We start from the raw sequence: 18,258 nt of genomic DNA, 5'->3' as shown, positions 1-18,258 counted from the left end.
GTCTGTTTGCTCAGTTGGCAGAGAGTCATGTTCAGAGGAAACAGACCTGCCTTTGGAGACAGAAACATTAGGGGTTTATTGTTGTATATTCGTTTATTCATCAAACTTTTTGAGCGCTTACTGTCATCAAGACAGCGTGTTAGGTGCTGGGGATCCAATGTTCTGTGTGACAGGATTCTCACCCTCTGGTGTTTCCTTATCTGGTAAGGGTGATAGAAATTTTTAAAACGTTGTTATATGGTAAGAAAAGTGTCAGTAAGTTACCATGGGAGCACAGAAGAGGAAGCATTAATTTCTGCCTGGAGAGAGGAAGGTGAGGGAAGATTTCCCTGGTTCTTAACTAGACTTGTCATCAGAATCACCTGGGGAGTTTTTTGACACACACATACCTGATTCTTAGGGACTGGAATGGCTCAGACTTTCGGATTTTTAGGAAGTTCTTCTGGATAATTCTGTCGCCTACTGCAGCTATGCACCACTGCAAAGTGATGGGGAACCTCTGAGGATTTAAACAAGGAAGTGATGGGCTCAGAGTGTGTTTTAGAAAATTCACTCTGATGGCAGTTTGTGGAGGGTGAGAAAGACCTGAAGTGGAAAGACAGGCAAGTCGGCTGATGGAGGCTAGGGGAAAAAGGATGAGAGCTTTGACCTGAATCTGTGATCCTGAGCAGCAGTGTAGCCTATCATTTGGGAAGCTTTTGGCTAACGGTGGCTTAAGCAATAAAGATACATAATTATTTTGCACATGAAGAAGTTCGGAGTTAGGGATGGTGCCGTTTAGAGGTCGGCTTGGGGTTCTAGGTCAGCATCGCTGTGATCCTCTTGGCTTTTCTCTTAGGATTGTGAGAGAGAGTCTGTTCTGATTATCTATTGTTATATCACAACATAGCCCCAATATTTAGTGGTATAAAACAACTGTTTTGTTTTGCTGACAGATTCTGTGGATTAGGAATTCAAACAGGGCAAAGTGGGTGTGGATTATCTCTGCTCTACAATTTCTGGGGCCTTTATTGGGAAGACTTGAACAACTGCAGGCTAGAATCTTGTAGAGGCTTTTTAAATTTTACTGTCTGGTGCCTTTACTGGGGTGGCTCAAGGGAAAAGCTCAGCAGAGACTGTCAATCAGAGCACCTACACTTGCCTTCTCTCTGTGGCTTGGGCTTCTCGTAGCTGGCCCACTTAGGGCTTATTGAACTTGTTAAATAGAAGCTCAGGGATGCAAGGCAAGTGTTCCAGCTACAGAAGTTACACAGCTCCTCACTTCTGCCTGGCTCTATTATTGAAGCAGTCCCAAGCCTGCCAGATAAAGAGAGCAGTACATAGGTCCCACCTGCCTGTGTTTTGAAACCACCAGAGTCACAACTCTATTTGGCATCACCCTGTGACAGCATTGCAAGCATTAAGAAAGGGTGCAGCTAGAAAAGTTCAAAGATCCTTTCATCGGGGGGAAAACTGCCCAGATCCTCCAATCTGACTTCCCTTGTGGCCTCCTGGATAGCACTGGGTCACATGGTGTGGGCCTCCTTAGCTGGAAGGGACACCAGGAAAGTGAGTACTCAGCAAAGGGAAAGGATTGCCAGGATCGCCATCAAACACATCATGATGTATCCTCTGGGGCTGGCAATGCCACTACTGAAACAAAGTCAGACTTCTGTTAAAAAGAAAAGAAAGGGAAGGGGCTAGGGAATGGCTGTTTGTTGGGTCAGTCACAATGCGTTGTCAGATGCAAAATGCCTTCTGTGATCAAATATAAACACGTTTGAGAAATGCTTCCTGCTCTTTTCTTCTCTTGGAAACTTAAAATGCACATTAACTTATTGAAAGCTCTAAGAAGTCCTGTAATAAACCAGCTTAATTTGGCTATCCTAGCATTTAATTTTTCACAGCAACACTTTCTAACATGGAACTTCTATTAATAAGGATGAAAGTTTTCTTTCTTTTCTTTCCTTTTTTCTTTTGAGATGGAGTTTAGCTCTTGCCACCCAGGCTGGAATGCAATGGTGCAATCTCGGCTCACTGCACCCTCCGCTTCCTGGGTTCAAATGATTCTTCTGCCTCAGCCTCTCAAGTAGCTGGGATTACAGGCACCCACCACAATGCCCAACTAATTTTTGTATTTTTAGTAGAGACAGGGTTTCACCACGTTGGTCAGGCTGGTCTTGAACTCCTGATCTCAGGTGATCCACCCGCCTTGGCCCCGCAAAGTGCTGGGATTACAGGCGTGAGCCACCATGCCCGGCCGAGAGTTTACTTTTTTGAATGCTGTCTTATTTGGGCTGCTGTGAGAAAGTACCATAGACTGAATGGCTTATAAAAAATAAAAATGTATTTCTTACAATTCTGGAGGCTGAAGGTCTGAGACCAGGGTTCCAGCATGATCAGATTCTAGTGAGGACCCTCTTCTGTGTTGTGTACTGCCATCTTGCTGTATCTGTATCCTCACATGGCGGAAAGAGCAAGCTAGCTCTTTGGCCTCTGCTTGTAAGTGCACCAAACACAGTCATGGGGGCTCCACCCTCACGACCTAAATGCCTTCCAAAGGTCCCACCTCCAAGTACCATCACATTGGGGATTAGGTGTCAACATATTAATTTTGGGAGAGCACAAACATTCAGTCCATAACAAGTAGGCTTAAAAAACACAGACCATTTGTAGTGATAGAAGCAGCATGCTTGTCTCCTGCAGTTACTTACGTTCATTTATTTATTCAACAAATGTCTACTGAGTGACCCCACACACTTAACAGTGATGAATATCAAGTAGTCTAAGTTGAGCAACACATGGCCCTAGTGCTGGAGGGGTTCTGAATCAGTTCTGGGAGAAGTAAGGGTGGATAAACTGTGGGCATAGTGCAGCAGAGCCGGGCTGGGGTGAGGGGTGGGTGGAACAGTACCTGGCTAGAGGAGGCGTGAGGTGACCAGTCTTGAAGCATAAAGATTTGCTAGGTATCCTTGATTTTTGTTAGAACTAAGAACCACAAAGTGAATACAACTTGGAAATCCACACATTAAATCTAGCAGGTTAAACACTTTTTAATTCTTTAAGTAGCATATTGGATGACAGTGACCTACCAAGCAAACTGGTAGATTCTGCATTTCTGGGCTCTTCCAATGGGGCAGGCAGGAAGCCCTTGCCAGTCATTTGCCTATTTGCATTCAGGCCCATTCCCTACTGTCCTTCCTCTGCTCTTCTCTGTATTGCAGGGAACTACATTTCTCAGGTTCCCCTACCAATTGCTTTTAGTATATTTGACTAAGGAGAGTGTTATGGACTGAATGTTTATGTCCCCTCAAAATTCATATGCTGAAGTCCAATGTGATGGTATTTGGAGGTAGGGCTTTGGGGAGGTAATTAGGTCATGAGGGCAAACAGTACCCTTACAGAAAGAGATATGAGAAAGATGATCTGTCTCTCAGCCATGTGAAGATACAGGAAGAAGGCAGCTGTCTACAAGCCAGGAAGAGGGTCCTCCTCAGACATCAGATCTGCCAGTGGACTTCCTAGCCTCCTATATCCTGTGTTTAAGCCACCTAGGCTATGTTATTTTTCTTACAGGAACCTGAACAGATTAAGACAGTGAGGTGCTAGCAGAAGACTTGAGGAGGGAAGAGACTATGGTTTTCCTCCTTTCTCTCTCCACCTCAGATATGCCTTCTTCATGGTCTCAGCTCTTTCTCAGTAGACCCTGCCTCCGTGGTCCCAGTTCTGCTGGTCAACTCCACCATGGTCTGGCCCCCATCAGACAGCTCTGGCTTCAGGCTCTGGTGACCCTACCTTCCTTCTCTTTCCCTCTGACCTGCTGTTGCTAATTTTCAGAGTGCCCCAGCAGACTTCTCTTTGGCTTCTTGACCCTTCCATCCCTGCATAAACAATCGCTTTATTATAGTACTTTGATTAAAATAACTAGATAGGTTTTCACTTTCCGGACTAAATTTTGAGTGATGCAAAGCCCCAACACGCTTAATTTACTTGAGATTATTGTCTCAGAATACTTGTTTTCATTGGTCAGTATAACTCTGAGATCATACTTTTCTTTTCATTCATAAAAGGAGAATTGAAACACTAGTCCTGGTCTTGATAAAATGCCTTTGGGACTCAACTTCCATTGCTTGGTTGACCGAGGTGGCCTTTTTCCTCCCTTTTCATCAACATATGTTTTCTAAAGCAAAGAAGCAAACAAAGAGGACTTGACTGAGCAGCTCCACTGTGAAGACTGTTTGGGATTCTGTCATTTTGGGGGGAAAGTAAAGGTGTATAAATTGTGAAAAGGAGGGATCATTTGACAGTTACAATCACATTACTCTTGTCACCTCGGAATAAGTTTTCAATATGTAAATATGCAGCAATTAATGCTCAACTAGAGGTACAAGGTACCTGGGAGTTTAGGAGAGGCCGAGACTTAATTCTTAGGGAGAATAAACAAAGCTTGTTTGCTTAGCCTTCCATCTTACCCCATGTAAGCTGCCAGTTCCACAAAGTAGTACTTTCTCTGCTTTTCCTTGTTTAATTAGATTCCATGGGCTAATTAGGTCCAGAGGGAAGAGGCCATCCATATCTCAAAAATAACCCCTTCCTTTTAGTTAGATTATGGTTGTTAGTATAATATGGTAATTATATTTGGCCACGCCCAGCATGAAGAGTGGTTGACTTGGGTGTTGACCTTAGATTTCCTTGGGTGGCTACTGATGAGGTCAGACTGTTTTGTTAAGACTTTTTTACAGGATTGCTATAAGGATTAAATGAGACATGCCTGTAAAGGCACGGCATAGTACCTGGCATATCATAAATGTGCAGTAATTGCTGGCATTTTTGTGTTTATCATTGTCATCACCTAACATTTACTTAGTATGTACTTTATGTTAACATTTGGCATGTGTTGTCTAATTTAATCTTCACAGAAACTCTAAAGTGGGAATTGTGATAATTCTCATTTCACAGACGAGAGAACTAGTGCTTAGGGATGCTTATGGTGTGTGTTCAAGGTCATACAACTGCTAAGAGAGATGGAGCAGAAACTTGAACCCATGATCTGTTGGATCTTAATTCCTTAAATCCTATATTATCTGGATTCCCATATTACTAACAAAGCATTGAAAAGTACATTTTAGGCTGGGTATGGTGGCTCATACCTGTAATCCTAGCACTTTGGGAGGCCGAGGTGGGTGGATCATTTGAGATCGGCAGTTTGAGAATAGCCTGGCCAACATGGTGAAACCTTGTCTCTTCTAAAATACAGAGAAAAAAAAGAAAAAGACAAGACAGAAAAAAGCTTGGCATGGTGGCGGGCGCCTGTAATCCCAGCTATTTGGGAGGCTGAGGCAGGAGAATCGCTTGAACTCGGGAGGTGGAGGTTGCAGTGAGCCAAGATCATGCCACTGCACTCCAGCCTGGGCAACAGAGCAAGGCTTTGTCTCAAAAAAACAAAACAAAACAAAACCAACAACAACAAAAAGCCATTTTAATAAACAATGTATAATGAGAAGGCACTGGGAATGTATTAGCTGTAAATTTTATATGGTGATTTAGAAAAAACACTTTTAGATTGGTTTCATTGGTCAACAATACTTCTTGAGGGCTCATTATGTAAAAAGCTTTCTATAGGGAGCTGTGGTGAGAAGACAGAGAAATAAGGAACATGATCTCTGTGAAAGGCAACTGATCCATTTTCCCAAAACAGTGGATTAAACATGCACATTAACCTGATGTGGGCTGAATATGCATGAACTTGGGAGAGAAGATATAGGAGCCTTCCTTAGGTGTTTACCTGGTTCAGGAGATAGAATTTAGTATTCCTGAGTTCAAACCTCGGTTTTGCCTCCTTCTGCAGTATAACCTGGAGTAATTTCTCTACTTCTTTGAGAGTTGGTGTTCTCATATGTATAAAAAGGAGATAATGATGATAGCCTCATAGAAGTATTGTGAAGGACGTAGCATCATTTCTGATTCAAGAATATATTTAGGCAATTTTAGTTTTTAAATATATTAATATGCAGAGTAATTTTAGATGTCAGTATACTTAACCCCAGACAAGCACATGCAATAGCCCTTAAACTTTTAGATTGGGCACTTGTCAGTTTCTTATACCCTTTCCCTGCAATTGCCTCATGATTTTTTGATTATCTGGCAAATGCACAAAAGGAAACCACATGTAGCTGCCATTTCACACCATTAAATACTCAGAAAGTCACCTTTGAGGAAAACCAATACTTCTAAGAAAAAGCAAAGCCACAAAGTTCAAAAAAAGAAAGCTCTATGGTTGGCCAGTTGCCCATCCTGAAGTCCCAAAAAGGTCCTGTGATCATTTGGTGAACTGACTATATTTCTGTGAAATCAGATTCCTTGAAATGCCTCCAAATAGAGAGGTTGATGCGGTCAGAGGAAAGAGACCAGCTACAGTGGGTGGAGAATGGGCAGGGTGGAATGGAGTGCCCCCTGGGCCTGGGAAGTCTCATAGGCAGGTTGCAGATAGAGCCCCCAAGACCAGTTCTTCTGTGCATAGGGCAGGGTGAGCATCAGCCATCCAGTCTCCAAATACCTGTAGTGACACTGAGCCTGAGGCCTGCCAGTCTCATCCTAGAAACTTCCTATCTCTTCCTGTGTTTCTACCATTGACTAAACTTTGGGTCAGGATACTCTTCAGTTTATAAAATAATTTTCCAGATGAGAAAATTTCTATGACAACCAATCTGTTGAACATGCAAAATCTAAGTCCTTCATGGCTTGTTAAAATTTGATCAACTCATTTAAAAATGTTTAGTGTGTTTTCTTCTAGAAAGCCTTTTTCCCCCCTTAATCCTGTAAAACAGTGTAATCGCTTTGGCAAGGCAGTCATGTGGTGGAACTGGAAACATGGTGTGATGCAATGACATGAGTTCTAAGAGGGGCCGGTAGATTCTGAGGTGGTCACACCCCTAGAGTCTGTGAGTGTATTAGTCCGTTTGCACGCTGCTGATAAACACATACCTGAGACTGGGCAATTTACAAAAGAAAGAGGTTTAATGGACTTTGAGTTCCACATGGCTGGGAAAGCCTCACAGTCATGGCGTAGGTCAAGGAGGAGCAAGTCACATCTTACATGGATGGCAGCAGGCAAAAAGAGAGCTTGTGCAAGGGAACTCCTGTTTTTAAAACCATCAGATCTTCTGAGACTTATTCACTATCATGAGAACAGCACGGGGAAGACCCACTCCCATGATTCAGTTGTCTCCCAGTGGGTCCCTCCCATAACACATGGGAATTATGGGAGCTACAAGATGAAATTTGGGTCGGGACACAGAGCCAAACCGTATCAGTGAGTGTTCAGAGGTTGTAACAGTGGCCCTTTTTATAGCTGGGTAGTGCTAGAATGCTTCTAAACAGTACAGATAGTTTAAAAAAAATTAACTCTTTGATCTAATGGAAAAAAACATCCCAGTTGGAGTGTGGCGGGCACAATTTGCATGCTGTCCCTACCACAAGCTATGTGACCTATGATTTCTTTAAACTTGTTTCCTCATTTGAATAATGGTACCTATCCAGTCTTATAGGTTGTTTTGCAAACTGTTAAAATGCTTCACAAATATTTGGGTAGTTACCTGTATGTATATTTACACTCCCATGATATTATTACATTGTAATTTTATTCTACATCTTTCAGCAAGCAACTCTACTCTCAAACTGTGGCACATCTAAGCCAATATATTTATAGAGGGGAAAAGCGTGTACTCCAGTGGCAAAAGTACTGATTTGAGGGCTGGAGAGCTCAAGTGTTTTTTTTCCTATTTTCTTTCTCTCTTTTTTCTTTTCTCTCCTTTTTTTTTTTATTTTTTATTCTTTTGAGACAGAGTCTCACTCTGTTGCTCAAGCGGGAAATGCAGTGGCATGATCATGGCTCACTGTGGCCTCAACCTCCCAGGCTCAAGGGATCATCCATTTTAGCCCCCTGAGTAGCTGGGACTACAGGGGCGTGCCACAATGCGTGGCTGAGTTTTGTGTTTTTTGTAGCGACGGGGTTTTGCCATGTTACCCAGTCTGATCTTGAACTCCTGGGTTCAAGTAATCTGCCTGCCTTGGCCTCTCAAAGTGCTGGGATTACAGGTGTGAGCCGTTGTGCCTGGCCTCTCCTATTTTCTTTTCTTTTTTTTTTTTGAGACAGAGTCTCGCTTGGTCGCCCAGGCTGGAGTGCAGTGGCCAGATCTCAGCTCACTGCAAGCTCCGCCTCCAGGGTTTACGCCATTCTCCTGCCTCAGCCTCCCGAGTAGCTGGGACGACAGGCGCCCGCCACCTCGCCCGGCTAGTTTTCTGTATTTTTTAGTGGAGACGGGGTTTCACCGTGTTAGCCAGGATGGTCTTGATCTCCTGACCTCGTGATCCACCGTCTCGGCCTCCCAAAGTGCTGGGATTACAGGCTTGAGCCACTGCGCCCGGCCTCCTATTTTCTATTGAATATGAAGAGCTATAATCAAGTTTTGAAAAAGATGAAGTATCCATGGGAAAAGAGGGATGCTGGAAGCTGCATATGCATTGAGTTTTATTTTTGTTGCATCTCAGATGTTAGGATCCTACTGTATGACATTTTACAAGATTTCTGTTTGTTAATTGTTGCAATGTTGATGTGCCCTTCACTTTGAGAGTGAAGCGGATTGACCCTGCAGGTGTTGAGGTTTCTCCTTCCTGTCCTGCTCCCTGTATATAGGCTTCCACCGCAGCAGGGCTATGGTAACAGCGGCATGGGGAGCTATGAAGGGGGATCTGAGACTGCAGTCAAAGCTCATGTAGGAATGTCTGGCAGTGGCGTTCTACCTGGGAATGAAGTGCTGCTGGAAATATTTTATGATACCCACAGCCTTGTACAATCAGGAACCTTAGAAATATGCAGAAATGGGCTGTGGCTTGAGCTACTGGGTCCTGATTGTCTGAGGAAATCAGTTAGTACAAGAACATATGTCCTAGAGAAGCTCAGGCTGTCTCATGAGACCTTCATTGCTTATTATCTCTCTCTTTTTTTCTCTCCTTGTCTTCTTTGTCTGTTTCTGTCTTTTTCTTTAATTTTTGTGTTTTTTTTGAGACGGAGTCTTGCTCTGTCGCCCAGGCTGGAGTGCAGTGGCGCGAACTTGGCTCACTGCAAGCTCCACCTCCTGAGTTCACGCCATTCTCCTGCCTCAGCCTCCTGAGTAGCTGGGACTACAGGCGCCCGCCACCACGCCCGGCTAATTTTTATTTATTTATTTTTTGTTTTTTTGAGACGGAGTCTCGCTCTGTCGCCCAGGCTGGAGTGCTGTGGCTGGATCTCAGCTCACTGCAAGCTCTGCCTCCCGGGTTCCCGCCATTCTCCTGCCTCAGCCTCCCGAGTAGCTGGGACTACAGGCGCCCGCCACCTCGCCCGGCTAGTTTTTTGTATTTTTTAGTAGAGACGGGGTTTCACCGTGTTAGCCAGGATGGTCTTGATCTCCTGACCTTGTGATCCGCCCGTCTCGGCCTCCCAAAGTGCTGGGATTACAGGCTTGAGCCACCGCGCCCGGCCACCCGGCTAATTTTTTGTATTTTTAGTAGAGATGAGGTTTCATCGTGTGAGCCGGGATGGTCTCGATCTCCTGACCTCGTGATCCGCCGCCTCGGCCTCCCAAAGTGCTGGGATTACAGGCTTGAGCCACGGCGCCTGGCCTGTTTCTGTCTTTCTCTTCCTCTCATTCTGTGTTTTTCACTGTCTAGGTTTGTTCTTTTCGTTTCACTTCTTTCCTTCCTTCCTTCCTTTTCCCCCTCTCCTTCATCCTCACTCTTTTCTGTTCTCACTTTTCGGGCTTTAAGGCTCTGCCTGCTAAGGTCTGCTGATTCTCCCCCTCTGATCATTCCTCATGGTTTTTCCCAGCTCTTCTTGACTTTGGCCTGAATCCTTCCATCCAAAGTGGGTAAATGTATTACTCTCAGGGAGCAACAAGTATGGATTTTTAACAACTGTTCTGTTGAGATGGCTTTAACCATGGAAAGGGTACTCACTGGGCAGCTGAAGACTTTAAGTCATTATCTTCTTCCACGAACCCAGAAGATGGGCAGCTTTCACCAGCAGCTCTGCCAAGCGTTTATCTCAGCCATGGACCTGTACTTCCTCTTTGATGATGGAAGTTATTGTCTTTCTGATTATAGATTGAGGAAACTCGGCTTAACATTGACAAGATCTCAGAACATGTGGAGGAGGCTAAGAAACTCTACAGTATCATTCTCTCTGCACCGATTCCAGAGCCAAGTGAGTGTTTACTTAGAACTGAGTCACCCAACAATCAGCCTTTCCTCGGGGCTGAGCCAGCCTTGTTTTCTTGCCCTTCATGAGCAGCAGGGAAGTGTACAAGTTACAGGGCACTAGTGTACATATTATCTCATTTCCCTCTCCTTTACCTTACCTGTGCTCCTACTGCCTGGCCACAGTCACGGTTTTCTCTTCATGGTCCCACTCCAACCATTTAGCCAGACTTTCCTGTTTCCCAGCTAGTCCCTCTTCCTGACTAGCGACGATTCCCACTGCTGCTTACATACCCTGGGCCTGGTCCCTCCTCTGAGCCTCTGCTTGTACTGTTTCCCCAGCCTGAAATGCTTTTCCTAGCCCTCTTTCCGAATCCTACCAGACCAAGTTCATTTTTTTTTCCATGAGGTGTTCCAAAATGGTTCAAGTTCACAGAAATTCCTTCTATCCCTAAACTCCTGTTTGTTGCCACCACCTTGGCAAACTTTTTTCCTCCCCTAATTGTTTGCACGGGTGTCCAACCTTTTTTCTTCCCTGGGCCACATTGGAAGAAGAATTGCCTTGGGGCCATACATAAAATACACTAACACTAATGATAGCCGATGAGCTAAAAGAAAGGTTTGCACATAATTTTCCTGATATCTGCCACCACAGAGAAGCAAAAAAATCTGTGCATTCCACGGTTTGGACACGGGTGGTTTAGGGCTATATTTTCAGTTCCTTAAGAACAGGGAGCAAGCCTGACACTGTCATTCCTCTCTTTCATTTTTCCCATGGGCCCTATTACCTAAAGACTGAAGTGGGAACACTTTAGCAGAGCGTATGGACATTGTCTTGATCACATTCCTGCCTTCCCAGCCAGCCTGCCTCCTGCCATCCTCCTCCTGCTCCCCACGCTTCAGCCAGACCAATTCTGGTGGTTCCTCAGATATTTCCTGTTCACTCATACCCTTTACTTACTGTTTCTTCTCGTGGGATTCCTGCTCTTAGTCTCTTTCTCTACCTGGCCAACTCACAGTCCTTGAGACTCAGTCCTGCTCATCTCCGTCTTTAGAAGCTTTTCCAGATCCCTCCAGGCTGTGCACACCTTGACCAGAACTCATACCTTACTCCACGCTGCATATTACAGCTGCTGGTTTATTTCTCTCTTGTCTCCCACTAGACTTTAAACATCTTGCAGGAAAAACCTAGATCTTCTTTCTGATTCCATAGTTTCTAGCTCTGTTCCAAAGTTGTAGTAGGGGGCTGAAGGATGGCTTTTGAATGAATGGTTATAGCTAATACTTAGTTTGCTCCATACAACCTAGGATGTGTGTAATAGGTATGTCATAAATATTTGCCTCATTTTAAGTTGATTAGCCTTGGTTGAAATCTCTTTTCCCCATAAGCTCCCTAGAACCTTCTCAACCGAAGCCCCCATGGTAGGCTCTTTCCTCTAAAAGCAGAGTTCTCATAATTTTATGTGCTGCAGGATTACTTGGGAGGGTTGAAAGGGCTGATTTTGCGGTTCCAACCCTGGGTGTTTTTATTCTGTAGACTGGGATGGGGTGCCTGGAAAATGCCTTTAAAAAAATAAGCACTCTGTGATTCTAATGATAGATTCTGGGGAGTGCGCTGGGATAAATACCATTCTGGGCAGTGGATGCCTGAGAAAGCCACCCTGCTCTGATGATGATTGCTGTAGCTCACAAAGGAATCAGTCCTCTCCTTTCTAACGGATTCTGCCTGCCTTTGTTTACCCAGAAACCAAGGATGACCTAGAGCAGCTCACGACTGAGATTAAGAAAAGGGCCAACAACGTCCGGAACAAACTGAAGAGTAAGAAGGGAACGAAGGAAACAAGCCAGTCCCCACCACCATCTATCTCAGCTCCCCTAGGGTCCAGCTTTCCGAACTGAAACTCTTCTTGGTGGAACTGACACCACTTGGACCATCTTTGTTTGTGGTTCAGGCTCTGTCCCTGCAATGATCCATTGTAGCCCCAGAAATTTACCTTTTCTTAAATCCTGACAATACTGGAAAGAGTCCAGAATGCAAGCTAGGAGATGAGAATTAAAATGTGCTTTCAGCTGCTGAGTAGTTGTGTGACTTGGTCCTTTAACTTAGTCTTTCAACTTTTCTCTTTTTTTTTTTTTTTTTTTGAGATGGAGTCTCACTCTGTTGCCCAGGCTGGAGTGCAGTGGCACTATCTTGGCTCATTGCAACCTCCACCTCCTGGGTTCAAGTGATTCTCCTGCCTCAGCCTCCTGAGTAACTGGGACGCACCTGGCCCATCAACTTTTCTCTTATTAATCTTATTTCCCTGGCAACTACATACTTTTTTTTTTTTTTTAAGACAGAGTCTTCCTCTGTTGCCCAGGACAGAAGGCAGTGGCTCAGTTTCGGCTCACTGCAATCTCTGCCTATTGGTTTCAAGTGATTTTCATCCGTCAGCCTCCCAAGTGGCTGGGATTACAGGCATGCACCACCTCACCCAGCTAATTTTTATGGTTTTAGTAGAGACAGCATTTCACCATGTTGCCCAGGTTGGTCTCGGACTTCTGGCCTCAAGTGATCCACCTGCCTCGGCCTCCCAAATTGCTGGGATTCCAAGTGTGGGCCACAATGCCCAGCCACCTACATACATTTGAATAGTTGTTTTAGAGACATATAGATGCAAGAGATACCGTTCTGTCTACAGATATTTCTTGGTGGGCTAGGCATACCACCTTCCTATACCCCCACTCCCCCAATTTGGGAGAGTATAGTTCATTGAAGCTACTGTCATAGATTCAATTCTTCCAGAGTCTAGAAGGTTTACTTAGTTCTGTTGCTAGAGCCTGCATTCTTGCCCAGTGTATTTGGTGCATGCATGCTATTGATCAGAAGAGAAAACATTATTGCTCAGCCCAATTTGCCATTTCTTCCCCCCAAGTATATTGCAATAACTATGTTAACTGGAGGGGTCATTAGTAGCAGATTCCAGTAATAACAGTGATAGTGCACCTGCCATTGTGATAGGTACTTTATGTGTCTTCTCATTTAATCTTCATATTAGTATTGTGAGGGAGGGACTGTTAGTTATTCTGTTTTACAGATGAGAGAACAGGTACATTTAAGAGAGGTTAAGTGGCTTTTTCAAAGTCACACCCAGTAAGTGCCAGGGCAAGGATTCAAGCCTAAGTCTCATGGTGACCAAAACCCAAGCTGTTAACTGTTATGCCAAAACCTGGTCATTGTAAAGGCTGTGGAATGCATGTCCTGTGGCTCACCTGGGAGCTGACCTTTTGAGGTGCCACCTACCTGTTGTTACATCTCCATGGGCTGGGTGTGTGGGAATGAGTGAGGAAGTTTCACTGAACAGCATGTTTCTTGGAGGAGGAGATAGGTTGCAAGTATAACCTTCCTCTTCTCTTTAGGCATGGAGAAGCATATTGAAGAAGATGAGGTCAGGTCATCGGCAGACCTTCGGATTCGGAAATCCCAGGTAAGACTTTTCCTGGTCTCACGGTTATCTAGTCCAATTTCTTAATATTTTTCCTTAGCTGTGGAGGGTTTTTTTTTTTTTTTTAATACAATCCTTATCTGAAACTCAATTTGAAGAGCTGATAAAGGAGAACTCTCCAGGTAGAAATAGGGGTCAGGGCCAGAGTCCAGCCCTTTTGGCCCCTGTCTTGTACTCTGCTTCTCTAAGGAGGCCCCTGAAGAGCTTCTTCAGGCTTCCTAGAGCACAGCTTAGGATTTAGTGCGCCTCCTTGTTTTGCAGGAGAGGAAATTAATGTCTTCTAAACAATTGTTAGTCATTGGTTGTCCAGTTTGGAGCCAGGCACTTTAGGGGTCATCAAAGATATGATCCTTGTCCTTAAAGAACTGGCATGCCATTGAAGTGGCATGGAAAGCTATTACCTAAGACCCAGCAGGAGGACGGGATAAGAAGACACATACATGGTGCTGTCAGCATCAAAAGATCTCAGGAAGAATTGGGGGTAGCCAGCTGGGCCGGAGTGGCAACATGAACAGGCTCAAGAAGCAGTTTTCCCTCTCTGAGAGGCACAGGGGCAGGAGTGGGGCGTGCACGTGTGTGTGTGTTGGCAGCAGTGGTTGGTAGTGGTAAGGGGTAGACGTAAGGGGCAGACGTGAAGACAATAGGCTTTCTGGAGAAAAAAGTTTGCTGTGGGATAGCGGACACATAATAACGTAGTATCACATTCTAGAGGTCTTTGAGGACCATTCTAGGGAATTTGGATCTGATGTTGTAACTTCAGGCAGCAATGTATTAGGAGGATTATTATGGTAGCCATTTGAAAGCTGTTTACAAGTGGGAAAGAAGCTGGAGACTGGAAGGTCCCTAGTTAGGGACCCTAGTTAGGTTTTTGCAAGGGTTTTGGTCTAAATTTGCATGGTGGTAGCGGGTTTGGAAAAAGTATACGTATTGGCGATTTTCCAAAGGAGAAACCAGTAAGTAGGGCTTGATGCTGAGAGGTGAGCAAGGAATAAAAATTATTAGGAAGATTTAACTTAGGCATCCAGGGCTGTTGAGATAATGCATCTACTTATAAGCAAGAAAAGTTGGGGAGATGAGTTTAGGGTAAGAACTCAAGGATCTTTGGTAAGTATGACATGTGGGAAGGGAATCTGACAGTTTTAGAATGCAGGCCAGGTGTTGTGCCAGAAAAATGCTACTAGTCCATGTGGATGTAGGGCTCAGAGATTTAGACATGACCTCTGGCCTTACAGTTACCACGTGAGGTCAGCAGTAAACCAGTTTCAGTAAACTTCCAAGTCCAGTGCTACTGTAGATGGCTGTGTGGGGGTGGGGAGGGGTTCTATAACAGTTACAGAACCACTGGGGGCTGACTGCATTTTACATCGTCCCACAGCACTCTGTCCTTTCTCGGAAGTTTGTGGAGGTGATGACCAAATACAATGAAGCTCAGGTGGACTTTCGAGAACGAAGCAAAGGGCGAATCCAGCGGCAGCTCGAAATTAGTATGTACTTGAGGTTTGGCGTGTGCCTTCCACCTTTCCTGCCACCTGGTTGTCCATCCCAAGTTTCGAGGTCCTGGTAGAGCAAGCAGCAAGCACATTTTGTGCCTGAGTCTAGGGCAGCTCCTACAGCACTGGCACATCCTGAATGCCGTGCTGGAGGGTGAAAGGTGACACTTTATCAGGCCCAAGTAATTTTATTGTATGCGGTCCGGCATTGTCTCCTATATAGAGGGGAAATGCTTGCCAAACAGTTGCTCTCCTGTGGACTCATTGTATCATTTTGCTGTCTGTTTGACAGCAAAGCACATTTATGCAATAAAAAGTGTGGTGTAAGTTGCTGGGAGGATTAGAGAAATAAATAAAGCCATACCGTTTAGGAAATTTAGTAATGTGGAAGGCAGGGCCCTGTGGAGTGGAAGGTGCCTTGGGTGAGAGGAATGGTATGAACGTAATCAAGAAAGAGCAAGTGTGTTTAGCAGTGGCAGGGTGTCCAGGGTCTGGAAAAAGGGTGTGTCTGGAGTAGCGTAAGGTTAGGATGGATTGAGGGAGGGCTTGCCCATGAACTAGCATGTTATGAGGGTCTTGAACGCCATAGTGTAGTGAATGGTGCAAGGAAATGTTCTGAGCTGGGAAGCACTGTAATGAGATATGTGCTTTAGGAAGGTAACTGCTGATAATGTTAAGGATGTCTCGGGTTAGGGGAGAAATAAGATGAGTCAGGAGGCAATTGGGGGAGTGCTGTAAAGGCCATGGTCTTTATAGGGAAGTCACATTCCTGATTTTCAGGGACCTTATCAAATGGTGTTTCACTATGATCTTATATTTGACGCTCTACTTCTTTTGTTACAAAGCTGGCAAAAAGACAACAGATGAGGAGCTGGAGGAGATGTTGGAGAGTGGCAACCCGGCCATCTTCACTTCTGGGGTGAGTGCCCTGTGTGCTTGGATAGCACATCCCTCTCGTGAGCAGGGAGGCCACTGTGGAGCTCGTGCAGTCCAGCAGGTGGAGGGGGAGCCACAGGTGCAGGGAGTTCAGGGAGGCAGGGAGCTCCCCAGGAGTGTGCGTGAGGGCTGTGGCAGGCTTTCTCGCAGGGGTAGCTGACAGTCTGTCTGTGTGTGGCCTGTTATAGATCATTGACTCACAGATTTCCAAGCAAGCCCTCAGTGAGATTGAGGGACGGCACAAGGACATTGTGAGGCTGGAGAGCAGCATCAAGGAGCTTCATGACATGTTTATGGACATTGCCATGCTGGTGGAGAATCAGGTAAGTGGCACTGAGTCCCAGCGTGGGGAGCGGGGAGAGGAAAACTCAGGCTTTTCCCTTTTGCCTGAGAACAGGGAGGAAGGGAATACTGGAAGCCAGTGAGGTAGGGTGGGAGAACCATTGGGAATTTGCATAAAGGAGAAACAGAATCCCATGGGAAAGTGTGCATTCAAATTGAATGTTGACACTTTGGATGATCTTAGCCTTGTTGTTCTTGCCCATCCCCTTGGCCTTGCAGTCGTTGCTAGTTGATACAGGGTTTTGTGTTCTGTCACTTAACCTAGTTCCCCCAGAGTTTTGATTTTTTTTTTTTTTTAAGGTGGGGTATTGCTCTGTTGCACAAGCTGGAGTGCAGTGGCGTGATCACAGCTCACTGCAGCCTGACCTTCCAGGATTTGTCTTTTTTTTCTTTCTCTTCTTTTTTAAAAATCAGAAATGGGGACTCCTAATGGTGATGTTTTAAAACAGCCTCCTGATATGGACTAGTTCACTGATGACATTGAAAATGTGATCTTTTCTCTAGTTCACAGGGAAAACTTAGGTTTCACAGAAATTTTTATTTTTTTTTCCTTTTTTTTTTTCCTGTTTTTATTTTTTGGCACCTTTTGCTAAGGCACAAAGCAGACAACAACATGAATGAAGGAGTAGTAAAATAGCATTGACAAGAAGACTCGAAACACTTTTGGTGCTTAGTTTGACAGCTCACTTTGTCCCAGGCACGCTTGCTCGGGATAGAATTCTGGATTGACTGCATAGGGTGCGAGTTTCACATAGTCAGATGGTTCCTAGTTCTTATGGGACAGTTAAGTGTGCCAGAGGGTCATGGTGCTGTGCTGCTCTGACACCTGGATAGGAGAGAAAATTGCTTCCGTAGTAGGCAGACTGCAAAACCTAGTTGAAGCCCGAGCACGGCTTGACTAGTTTTTGACATTGGTTTCCTGCTGAGGGCCTGGGTGCTTTCCCCCTATTCCCGGCTGGCCTCTGAGACCATTTCTCAAGTCCCTCCATTCCACCTCTTCTTTTCCCCCATACTGCCTTGCCGAGGAACTGGCTTGAGATTCAAATGGTGGTAAGTGCCTTGTTCTGTTTACAGACTGCCATAAAGTGATAGAGTTGGGTTGGGTAGTTGAGAATTCCTAAGATGACTAAGATTAATTGGAATGATCAAACTTCGCTATCAGGAAGTGATTGCTAGGAAATGGTTGGGAAGCTTATCAAGAGACCACTGTCTGGAAGGGAAGATATAACCAAATAGCTTGGGTAAATCTAATGTCTGTCAGTTAAAGGGCCTGGAAATAACTTAGAGAAAGCAAATGTTCCCCACCCCAGATAGTTATTGAGCACCTACTGTGTGCCAGGCACTCTTCCGCAGTTAGTGAATGTACTCAATTCAGGATGAATGATGTTGATTCAGGTCTGAATGACCAGGAAGAGGCCAGCATCCTAGTGATGTCCTAAGAACAATGAGTTATCCTTATTTCGGTTCCTCTCCATGTGCTTAAGTGTAAAAAAAAAAAAAAACAAAGGTTGTCTGGGGATACCTCAGAGTATATTTATAGGTAGTTACCAGGCATCTAGACAGTATGTTCTAGATGCCCGGTGGAGTGCTGGTCACAGAGAAGTAGTAAAATTCAGTGAATGCTTCTTGAACAAGTGACCGCCACCCCACCACCAAGGACTGTGAATGGGTGTCCTGTGGAAGGCCATGCATCAAGGTTTCTGGATGCTCCTCTTGCCACCGAAGATTATAAGAAAGAGAATCCCTTCCCCACATTGGCTAGGACTGACCTGAGACGTTTGCTGGGTGTG

The 18,258-nt window shown here is 44.9% G+C and overlaps 1 protein-coding gene across 13 annotated transcripts in view; it reads left to right on the top strand.

Moving 5' to 3' along the window:
* Positions 1 to 18,258, top strand: part of LOC105464602 (syntaxin 3) — a 49,549-nt gene that overhangs the window by 21,507 nt on the left and 9,784 nt on the right. For all 13 annotated transcript variants that reach the window (XM_011712613.3, XM_011712616.2, XM_071074552.1 and 10 more), the window contains exons 3-8: positions 10,123 to 10,222; positions 11,960 to 12,034; positions 13,615 to 13,682; positions 15,076 to 15,184; positions 16,036 to 16,109; positions 16,315 to 16,449. In XM_011712613.3, coding sequence (XP_011710915.1) covers positions 10,123 to 10,222; positions 11,960 to 12,034; positions 13,615 to 13,682; positions 15,076 to 15,184; positions 16,036 to 16,109; positions 16,315 to 16,449 — 561 coding nt within the window. The remainder of the gene's footprint in view (positions 1 to 10,122; positions 10,223 to 11,959; positions 12,035 to 13,614; positions 13,683 to 15,075; positions 15,185 to 16,035; positions 16,110 to 16,314; positions 16,450 to 18,258) is intronic.

Source organism: Macaca nemestrina, chromosome 12 (genome assembly GCF_043159975.1).
Source record: "Macaca nemestrina isolate mMacNem1 chromosome 12, mMacNem.hap1, whole genome shotgun sequence".
Lineage (NCBI taxonomy): Eukaryota > Metazoa > Chordata > Mammalia > Primates > Cercopithecidae > Macaca > Macaca nemestrina.
The sequence above is the reverse complement of the archived record's forward strand: the minus strand, read 5'-3'. Positions and strand labels throughout refer to the sequence as shown.